This window comes from Ruditapes philippinarum, unplaced genomic scaffold, assembly GCF_026571515.1.
Source record: "Ruditapes philippinarum isolate M1 unplaced genomic scaffold, ASM2657151v2 ctg2112_1_1_1_1, whole genome shotgun sequence".
NCBI classification, from domain to species: Eukaryota; Metazoa; Mollusca; class Bivalvia; order Venerida; family Veneridae; genus Ruditapes; species Ruditapes philippinarum.
The window spans coordinates 130736-142072 of record NW_026860577.1 but is presented as its reverse complement, the minus strand read 5'-3'; the positions used below and the strand labels follow the sequence as shown (position 1 = coordinate 142072).

Genomic DNA, 11337 nt, shown 5'->3' with positions numbered 1-11337 from the left:
CTTTTTATGTAGAAAATGTTAAATGTATTCAGTAGTGATTGAGTATGTTTATTGTTTTAACATATTGTGACGATTTTGATTGGACATTTTAGGACTATATAGTTTTACATGAAGTAAAGGTTTATCTGGACTAATAGGAAAAGATTTTACCAACATAAAGAGATTTTATGATCAGTGATAAGCAGTAGTGTGTTTGAAGTCATTCAGTTTAGTGTTATTTTGGTTATTGAAATTGTATGGAATACTTGATATTTGGTGGAATAATACATTTATTTTACCGACGAGACAAATCCTCGCCCAGAGAACAAGGAAACGTTACAACATTTAATTGTTATATTATCATGTAATTGACCAAAGACAATGGATATATCGTTTTTGCCCTGCAAAAAAGGCTCATATCACAAAATTATTTGTAAGTTAATTCTTTATTTTATTTATATTTAATGATCATAATTATTTTTTTTTCAATCACATTGCAGTATTTTTCAAATTTCTGCTTAGTCTAACTTTGGTTCATTCATTCATTCGTTCGTTCGTTCGTTCGTTCTTTCATTTAAACATATACATGTATATACATATACTGAAATATTCATTTTATTTATTTATATATTTTTTCATGCAATATTATTTTTTATTTATTTTTCATACAATATTATTTATTTATTTATTTATTTAATTGTCATACAATTATACATTTTTAATCAAATTATCTAATCAATTATGAGATAACTGTTTAATAAACAACCAATCAGCATGTTGAATAAACAAGGTGACATGCAAGAAACAATAATGAAAGTGCTTTGTATAAAAGTGGGCAATACGACCACTGGTTTATGACCAGGTTGAAGCTTATTTTAAGGATAAAGATCTGCTGTATAAATTTCAATCAAGTTTCAGGATTGGCTTCTCTACTGATACTTGTCTGATTCACCTTACATACTTTATCAGGTATGAAAACGATAAAGGTAATGTTGTTGGTATGGTGCTGCTGGATTTGCAGAAAGCGTTTGACACAGTCGACCATCCCATTCTTTTAATGAAACTGCAAGCATCAGGTCTTAGTATTGACGTCCTAAATTGGTTCAAATCATATTTATCAGATAGACAGCAGCTTGTAGATGTCTCTGGTACTTATTCTTCCAATTCCAAAATAACATGTGGTATTCCTCAGGGCTCAATCCTTGGACCCCTTCTCTTTTTAATTTATGTAAATGATATGTCAGCTGTGCTCAAAAATAAATTGCTTTTGTATGCTGATGATTCTGGTATCCTTGTATCTGGTAAAAGTTTATCTGTTGTTGAAAAGGCATTGACAGATGATATGGAAGTGGTTAGCCAATGGTTAGTGGACAATAAGTTGTCATTGCACTTGGGTAAAACAGAGTCATTTATTTGGGTCCAGGCAAAAGCTTAGGTCACAATCTTACCTGCATATAACCTGTTCTGGTACATCCATTGAATCATCTATCAAGTATCTTGGGATTACTAGACCAAAATCTGTCATTTTGCGCCATGGCCGAGTCTGTTCTTAAGAAGGCCAACTCTCGGTTAAAATTTCTTTACCGCAAGAAAGAGTTTCTTACTCAGCATACCAAGACACTTCTTGTTATGTCTCTTATTCAGTGTAACTATGATAACGCATGCTCTGTTTGGTATAATAGCTTGACACAGTCTTTAAAAAATAAGTTACAAACTTGTCAAAACAATATAATGAAATTTGTACTTGACTTGGATTCCAGAGCCCATATTGACCCATCCCACTTTAAGTCCCTTAACTTGTTACCGGTCCACAGAAGAGTTGAACAGATAATGTTGTGTCATGTTTTTAAGATAAAAAATGGCCTGTCTCGGGATGACATGTCTGAACACTTTATTTCGCAAGATTCCGTACATAAATATAGTACAAGACTTAGTCAAAAGGGTGGGTATTGTCTACCTAAGGTCAAAGGTCAGGGTTCTAAATCCTTTGCTTTCTCTGGTATTAAATTATGGATTGATTTATTTGTAGAGTTAACGGAGATCAACAGGTTACAAAGTTTTAAGGTTGCCATCAAAAGTCATCTTATGTACAGTATATAATGCTTTTTTACTACAGTCCGACCTCGGTTATTCGACAACCCTTTATTCGAATACCTGGCAATATCCGAAGTAGATCGGCGGTCCCGTTTTTATCTATATATAAATCAATATAAATACAAGCGTATTATTCGAAATGCATTATCCGAATACCTCCTATTTTTCGAAGTAAAATTTCGGTCCCGATTATACAATTATGAAAGAATTTCACACCTATTATTCGAAGCCAGACTAATTGGCGCAGATCCACTCGCTGACCGGTCGACTTGTGAAAAATATCAACAGTCATGCGTGTAATTAGACAATCATGATAATAACACTTTGTGTGTTCTTTAATCAACTTTAATTACCGAAAATGAAAAGCAATGAACCGTGTCCGATTTTGTGACTATTATTGCTTGAAGATGACAGCAATAACTTTCATACATACCGTATATGTAAATTTGTCTAAACATCCAAAACATTTTTTTGCATTAATTATAACGTTACATGAGAGCCTTTTTTCCTAATCTAAAATACCAGAGTTTAGCTTAAATACCGTAGTGACAACACGGCCATTATCAAGGCTTTGCGCGAAACGAAACGATACATAATGTAGAATAAAATGCAAGTATTTATTTGTTCAATGTCAATACAATAATTTTTACGTATCTTATCTTTAATATTTATTTTTTTCAATTGATTACAGGAAGTAAGTGTGTTGTAAACGGTAGTTTTGCTATGATTGGTCAAGTGGAGTAGTTTTTGTCTATCACAATATTCCGATTTCGATTATTCGAACCCATCGATTATTCGAAGTAAATAATCAGTCCCAGGCACTTCGAATAAACGGGGTTGGACTGTATGTTTTTACATATTTCGGCTCAATATTTTAAATTGTCTGCTTTTTATCTTTTTACAATTTTAGTAATGTGTTTTAAATCCTAGCTGTAAACAGGATTATCATTAACTCAAGATTTGACTGTGATATACATTTTTATGATTTATTAGTATTTTTAAACATGATTATATTTAGGTCTGCCTCTCTATGTCATGCCGCCAATACAAAGGACCACAATGGAAATAAGAGCTTTTTTGCCCTATTTTGTGTTATCCTTGGTTTCGGTGAGCATGTCATAGTTTTCTCGTATGTGATATAGTATTTAATAATGCTCATTATTTTATCCTATGTTATATTGTCAACTATGTACATGCTTCCTTTGCCGAAATAAATCTATCTATCAATCATGAATTAATGACTGAGAAATTCTTGGAGAAAGTGGATGAATTCATGGACGTTTATAAAAATGTGGTTTTTGAACCAGTAAAATGTTATGTTTGACTGCATGTTATATGTAAATGAGTTAAATCGATTATTTCATGTTTTTATTTGTTTCTGAATTATCAACTTAACAAATATTTACTCTTAGCAATGGCTGTAAACTGTCCTTTAATTAAAAAAAATATAAATCTAATAATACTAAAATACGAAATCCTAATAGTGTCAAATGAAATAAAAAAATGGAAATGCAAAGGCGTTATAACGCGAATAAAGGCGTTATTACGCGAATCAAAAGGCGTAATAACGCGAATAAAGGCGTTATATCGCGAATCAAAAGGCGTAATAACGCAAATTAAAACGCATTATAATGTCAATTTAATACCATATTTATACTAATCAAATTGCCTAGTAACGCGAGAAAGGAAGACCAATATTAATCTGAATTTATTGCTCAAGATATAACTCGTATAGAATAATACAATATACATTTACAATAACTATCATTCCATTTGCACAGTAATAATGCAAACTATTTGTCATTAACTAATGAAGACTCTTTAATATTTGCCAATATAAGATGACTTGGTGACTTATAGGTCCACCAGACTGGACTTAAATAAAGTTACTCTGAATTCACATGTATCACATCATTGATTTTAAACACGTCACTATAGTAAAGGAATTTCTTTCTTATCTTTTCTTTTCTTACATCTTATCTTATCTTATATGTGCGTCATATGTTCAATTATCTACGGATATGTCCTGTATAATTACTTAATAACCTGTAGTATCTTCTAATTATGTGAATGTCGTTCCAAATAACGCCATAGGTATATAATAGGCTATACGTAACAATATTTTGAAAAAAAGTAAAGTATAAGTAAATCACATTAGGGTGAAAGTATATCTTAATTATTGATAGGTATGCTTAGAAGAGTGATAGTGTTTCTGTTAAGTTACAATTATAGGACACATTATCTCCTTTGTCCTTGTAGAAAAGTATCTAAAGTTGGGTGATAGTAACCTCTATTGCGACGAAAGCATTTCCTAATAAAAGATTTAAGAAATCAAACTGTGGTCTTAGGACGTATCCGTACAGAATTGAAAATAAAACGTACATCTTTATCAATTCATTTAGATCAACATTGTTCTTCCTTTCTTACATGACTAGTCCATTGTTTGGAATTTATATGGTATAAAATAAGCGTTATAACGCCTTTTGTTTTGCGTTATTACGCCTTTTGGTTCGCGTTATTACACCTTTTGATTCGCGTTATTACGCCTTTTGTTTCGCGTTATAACGCAAAAAAGGCGTTAGAACAGGAATTGAAAGGCGTTATAACGCGAATTTAAAGGCGTAATAACGCGAATAAAGGCGTTATAACGCGAATCAAAAGGCATAGTAACGCCTTTAATCGCATTATAACGCGAATCAAAATGCGTAATTACGCGAATCAAAGGCGTAATAACGCGAATAAAGGCGTTATAACGCGAATTGAAAGGCGTAATAACACGAAAAAAGGCGTTTTAACGCGAATTGAAAGGCGTAATAACGCCTTTATTCGCGTAATAACGCGGAACAATAGGCGTAATTACGTGAATCAAAGGCGTTATAACGCGAATAAAGGCATTATAACGCGAATTGAAAGGCGTAATAACGCGAATAAAGGCGTTATAAAGCGAATTGAAAGGTGTAATAACGCCTTTATTCGCGTAATAACGCGAAACAATAGGCGTAATTACGCGAATCAAAAGGCGTACTAACGCGAATAAAGGCGTTATAACGGGAATCAAAAGGCGTAAAAACGCGAACCAAAATGCGTAATAACGCAAAACAAAAGGCGTTATAACGCTAATTTAATACCATATAAATTCCAAACAGTTGCCTAGTAATGTATGGAAGGAAGAACAATGTTGATTTAAATGAATTGATCTAGATGTACCTTTTATTATATGCCCAAAAAAATTTCGGGCATATTATGTTATACCCCTAGGCGTCCGTCCGTCCGTCCGAGCAAACATTTTGGGCTTAGGGGCTATATAACAGTAAATAGAACAAAAGAGAACAATAGGGTCATCCGTGATCAAAGGATTTATGGTTTTGGTTCGCGTTATAACGCCTTTGTTCGCGTTATTGCGCCTTTTGATCCGCGGTATTACGCGAATAAAGGCGTTAATACGCCTTTTGATTCGCGTTATAACACCTTTATTCGCGTTATTACGCCGTTTGATTCGCGATATAACGCCTTTATTCGCGTTGCTACGCCTTTATTCGCGTTATTACGCCTTTTGATTCGCGTAATAATGCCTTTATTCGCGTCATAACGCTTTTGCATTTTTATTTTTTTATTTTATTTGACACTATTAGTCTTTCGTACTAAAATAATTAAAATAAACATAATTATTAAAGCATTATATTGTTGGCATATTTACTTAATAGTAAAAAATGGATGAGGGGTGAAGTGTCTTACTGATTGGGGGGGGGGGGTGAAGTGTCTTGAGGGTGAAGTGTCTTCAATATTTGAGGGATGAAGTGTTTTGGGGATCAAGTGTCTTGCTATCCCCTGTACAAAAAATCAGCATGGCTTTTATAAAAAAAAGGACCGATTCAGGCCTGCTTTGAACCAGAATTGGCAAAATCAGGGTGAAAATAGAGACATGGACCCTGAGTTTTTAATAAATCTCACATGGGAATTCAAGTTTTTGTGCCCCCAATATAGGGGGGGGGGATTTAGATTTACCCTTGTCCGTCATTCCGTCCGTCCGTTCTCTTTTTATGTCGCACGTAGCTCAAAAAGTAATTGACTTACGGTCATGAAAACTTACAGGAATGTTGATCAGCATATGTAGTTGTGCACCTGTGTAATTTTGTGTGGATATATTTAGTATTTTTAGAGTTATTGCCCTTGAATTAGTAAAAATTTCCAATTTTCAACTTGTGTCGCACGTAAATTTAAAAATATTTGAACTAGAGTCATGAAACCTAACAGGAATGTTGCTCAGCATGAATAGTTGTGCACCTGGGTATAATTGTGTGGACAATTTTAGTGTTTTTAGAGTTATTGCATCATCTTACAATCTGCACAGAATCTCATATTTCTAAGGTCAGCTTTCAGTTTATATAAACAAATAACCTCCAAGTGAAACTTTATACAGTATTTCAAAATTCTTTGTGTTAAACTGGGCTATCTGGCAGATGAAAATAGAGAAGTTACCATGGATTGACCGTCAGTAGTTTAAAATGTACAGTAAAACACTGGAAAGCATTAAATAAGCATGTGTATAATATTGAAGCTTCACACAGTTGTAGAGATTAAGTGAGAGGAGTGAGTGCAGTGTCAAAGAACCATTACTCTGCATTGCTTAATTCTTTTCGTTATCTCCTTTTATAATTCATTTGTAATTTATTATGCTTGTCAGAAGAATGACTTATAAGTATTGCTTGTCCAAGATCTATAATGCTTTAATTTTAAATACTCTAGCAAAACCTGCGTCTGACAAGGATCTGAATAACATTTCACAATGCATTGGTACCAATTGGGAAATGATGGCACCTTTCCTTCTAGGGACAAACACAACAGTTACAGTAGAGCAAATAAAAGAAGATCATAAGGGAAGTCACAAGTGTGTGTATTATTTACTTTACAATTGGCGTGCACAGACAAATGACCCATCATTGGCTCATTTATTTCACTCTATGTACCAAGCTGGTATGTCTATGACAATTGATTGGAACGCAATTGCTGACAAACTCAAAGTGACTATAAAGGATATCCAAGCATGTAAGTTGCAGTTTTTCAATTATTCTGTTGCAATTCAATATTTGATATTTCTAATAAATACAAAATATTTCAGTTTCGTTTTAAAATCCATATGAGTTAAGCTGTTTCTAATAATAATAATGTAATATCAAGATTTATTAATGTTATTTTCAGCTCACTAAAACAAAAGAGATATTGTGATAACAGGAGTAATGGTTAATGTTCTGAAAAATTTGGCCACTTTTAAGGGTTGGCAGAACTTAAAATAAAAAGCCTTTGAACATTTTATTCACGGGATTGATAATTGGTGGTCAGATATCTACTTCGTAAAACTTTGGCATGAAACATAAACTCATGGGTCTTTATTAAACTGTTTCTTATCTTGGCCTTGCACTCTTTTAAGGTTGAAATAGGGCCTCATTCACAAAGCCAAAAAGTAGCTGCTTTCCAATTTTAATGAAAATTCATAATTTTAGTCATTGACAAAATTGTCTTAACTTAAATTACATGAGAACCAGAGATTAAACTATATGACTTTGTTTTATAAAGTGTCTATCATAAATCAAGGCATTTTCCAACACATGATTAAAACTTTCCCCCATTAAATATAGCTTAATGTAATATATTAATGAAATTAAAGTTTTATCTATTAAAAGTGTCTGCATGATTGATTTTTCATTTCAATTTAAATAAAGTAAATGTCTTACTTGTTAAGGTAAAGCTGGGTACCCGGGTCAAGAACAAGAACAAGAACAAGAAACTGGGCAACAGCAAGCTTCAGGTAATACTTAGATTACTACATACTAGGTATATGTCACACCCTTTTATTTAGGAAATAGATATCAATTGTTTTAGTGCATGATTGCAGAATAATTCATGGTTTGAGTTAAAATGGGCAGGAATACAATCATGAAGGCCAATAGTTCAAGTGGTCACTAAATTTATATACAATACATTTATGTATTGTGTCTTGTTTTTAACTCACCTAAGCACAGCATGCTCATGGTGAGCTATTGTGATCCCCCAATATCCGTCGTCCATCCTTGTGCGTCTGTGTGTCGTCAACTGTTACTAAACAGCATCTTTTCTGAACAAATATTTGCACAGGAACCAAACTTTACAGGAATGATCCTTGGTGGTCACCTTACAAAGTTGTTCAAATGGTTCTGGTCTGTTGCACAAGTATGTCACGGGGCCAGAAAAGAAGTTTCAAAAATGCAAATTTACAAAACCTTATTGTCTGAATGACCCAGCACTTTGATATTTAGTGCTTGATATCATCTATAGACCATCTACCAAAGTTCTTCAAATCATGTCTCTTATGTGTCAATAGTGGCCCCACCAAGGGGGTCATAGGTTTCCTTATATGTTAAAGTAAAAACTTAAAAATCTTCTTCTCTGAATTGACAAAGACTAGAGGTTAGATATTTGGCATGAAACAAAACATTGTGTTGTGGACCTCTACCAAGTTTGTTCAGATTATAGCCCTAAGGTCAAAATTGACCCCTCCCCGGGGTCATTGATTTTCATTATTGGCATGTAGTAAAAACTTTAAAAATCATCTTGTTTGAGGTACAAGGTTTAGAGCTTTGATATTTGGTGTATAACATCATCTTTAGGCCCTTTATCAAGGTTATATAAATTTTGCCTCTAGTGTCAAAATTGGCCCCACCCTGGGGTTCATTGGTTTTCCTTATATGTATTACTATAAAGAAAAAAAGTTTTAAAAATCTTCACCGAATTGACAAATGCAAGAAGTTAGATATTTGGCATGGAATATTGTGTAATGGACCTCTACCAATATTGCTAAGATTATAGCACTGGGATCAAAATTTTCTCTCACGGGTGTCATTAATTTTCATTACGTAAACTTAAAAATGTCTGAAGGAACAAGACATAGAGCTTTGGTGTATTTGGTATATATTTTTTGCATTCTAGTAATTTTAAATAAGTCTAGGGTTTTCAAAATACTTCTTATAAATGTTTTTTATTGTTTTTTTTTAGCTCACCTGTCATAAAGTGATATGGTGAGCTTTTGTGATCTTTTTTCGTCCGTCGTCGTCCGTCGCCCGAAAATGTTTACTTTAAACGACATCTCCTCATAAACCGCTGGGCCAATTTCATCCAAACTATAGCAACCGATTGAAAAAAACTTAAAAAATCTTATTAAAAAACCTAATCAGGTAAAGCTTAGATATTTGGCATGAAACATCTTCTAGTAAATGTCTATCAAGTTTGTTAAAATAAAAGCACTGGGGTTAAAATTGGCCCCGCCCAAGGGGGTCATTTCTTTTCCTTATATTAATTTAGTAAAAATTTAAAAAATCTTCTTTAAAAACCCAAAAGAGCTAGAGCTTAAATATTTGGCATGAAACATTGTCTGATGAGTGTCTACCAAGACACAGTTAATGCACTGTGGGATATTTGGGTTCCTTCCTGTACTATAAAATCTGAAAATTCATATAATCTTTAATGTCATGAATTATTTAAAGTGACACATTTTGTAATGTACCTATTAATACTGATTGTTTTGGTCTACATTATTGTATTGTAGAAGTATTAAGATTTTTAACCCTTAATCTACTGGAACCAAAAGTGACCAGCCTTTGCCACCAGTATAGAGCCAGGTCAGCCTGCACATCCGTGCAGTCCCACCAGGCTCTATACTGTAGGCAGCCTAATTTTTTAATTTTAATATTGAAATCCCTTAAACTTTAAATGAACTGTTCCAAATTCAAAGCATGACAGGTTCATTATAGAAATAAAGCATGTCAAGGGTTAATTGTTGTTGTTATATTGTTACAGGTGATGTGGCTTGTAGAGGTTCTATGGAGATATAGTAGGACTGTCATTGATGGAAAATTTTGTATTGATATATCGAGAGACAAATATGGAAGATATATCGACTTTGACAGTAGATACAATGAAAACATTTAAATGTGTTTTATTAATTGGGATCATGGTATTATGCAAGATTGTATAAGACATAATTATACAAATATCAGAAAGTTTTTTTTCTGTTATTTTTGTCATTGACATTTGAAAACGTAGTTTAGAATTAAAGTTAGCCAAGAAAAAAATATCTTAATTATGCAAATAGAGAGGCATATTTACTAACAGAAATAAATAAGTTGTAGCTTGTATCGATATTTGAAAGTGTGTATCGATATTGTATCGGATGATGAATATAGATGATATATCAATGTTGCAATAGTCAATGACTGTCAAGTTTTGGTTTCACTTATGAGATTTTTATCGATATTCTGAGCGGTATTTGTGATTATAAGTTAAGAATCGCTGTACTCCTGGACTTGCTGCAGTATTGGACTTGCTGCACTCTATTAGACTTGCTGCACTTCTCGGACTTGCTGCACTATTGGACTTGCTGCGCTTCTTAGACTTGCTGCACTTCTTGGACTTGCTTCACTATTATTCTTGCTGCGCTTCTTGGACTTGCTGCACTATTAGACTTGCTGCGCTTCTTAGACTTGCTGCGCTTCTTAGACTTGCTGCGCTTCTTAGACTTGCAGCGCTTCTTGGACTTGCTGTGCTTCTTGGACTTGCTGCGCTTCTTGGACTTGCTGCGCTTCTTAGACTCGCTGCGCTCCCTCCTTGGACTTGCTTCTTTACTGGGAAGCGGACCGTTCGTAAATTTGCTTCTTTACTGGGAAGCGGACCGTTCTTAAACTTGCTTCTTTACTGGGAAGTGGACCGTTGCTAAGGCTCAACTCTTCACTAGAAAGCCGACCGTTTTTTAGACTTGCTGCTTTATTCGGTTCCCTCACTGGACCTGCTCACCAACAAGGAGACTTGCTGAAAATTAAGCTTTCTGACAATATATATAAAGCTTCTTTCGAAATCAATTTTTTTTCTTCTTTTTTTATTTCCAATTTCATTTCATATAAATACACAACGCGCGAACCGGATAGAACGCCACAATTGTGACGTCACGTCAAAACAATAAATAATACAAAATGGCGGACATTTGTGTTTCTTTTCATAAATAAAATGGCTATTTTGACAACAGCCCTCTTCAAAAGGAAATATTAAATATTTCCATCAAATGTCAAAATAACATTCTTTTTTATTCATCTGTTTCTTGATACTGTCTGCTTAGGTAGTCTGCAAAGATATTGTCGGATCCTTTGATGGCTTCAATACGGAACTGGTATGATTGAAGAAATAAGGCCCACCTCACTAATCGACCGTTGTCTGGTGTACTTTTCTGGATGTACGACA

The 11337-nt window shown here is 33.7% G+C and overlaps 1 protein-coding gene across 1 annotated transcript; it reads left to right on the top strand.

Annotated features, from left to right (window-relative positions):
* The first annotated feature begins 202 nt into the window (after positions 1-202).
* Positions 203-10106, top strand: LOC132760662 (uncharacterized). Its single transcript, XM_060752691.1, has 4 exons — positions 203-412; positions 6820-7119; positions 7814-7879; positions 9904-10106. Exons 1-4 carry the CDS (start codon positions 361-363, stop codon positions 9936-9938), a joined length of 453 nt encoding a protein of 150 aa, XP_060608674.1. The 5' UTR covers positions 203-360; the 3' UTR covers positions 9939-10106.
* The last annotated feature ends 1231 nt before the right edge of the window (positions 10107-11337 follow it).

Bases quoted from the DNA above. Each gene is read 5' to 3' on its own strand.
- LOC132760662 (XM_060752691.1), top strand. From the start codon at position 361: ATGGATATATCGTTTTTGCCCTGCAAAAAAGGCTCATATCACAAAATT. The intron at 413-6,819 runs GTAAGTTAATTC...TAAATACTCTAG, and splicing joins CTCATATCACAAAATTATTT to CAAAACCTGCGTCTGACAAG. The intron at 7,880-9,903 runs GTAATACTTAGA...ATATTGTTACAG, and splicing joins TGGGCAACAGCAAGCTTCAG to GTGATGTGGCTTGTAGAGGT.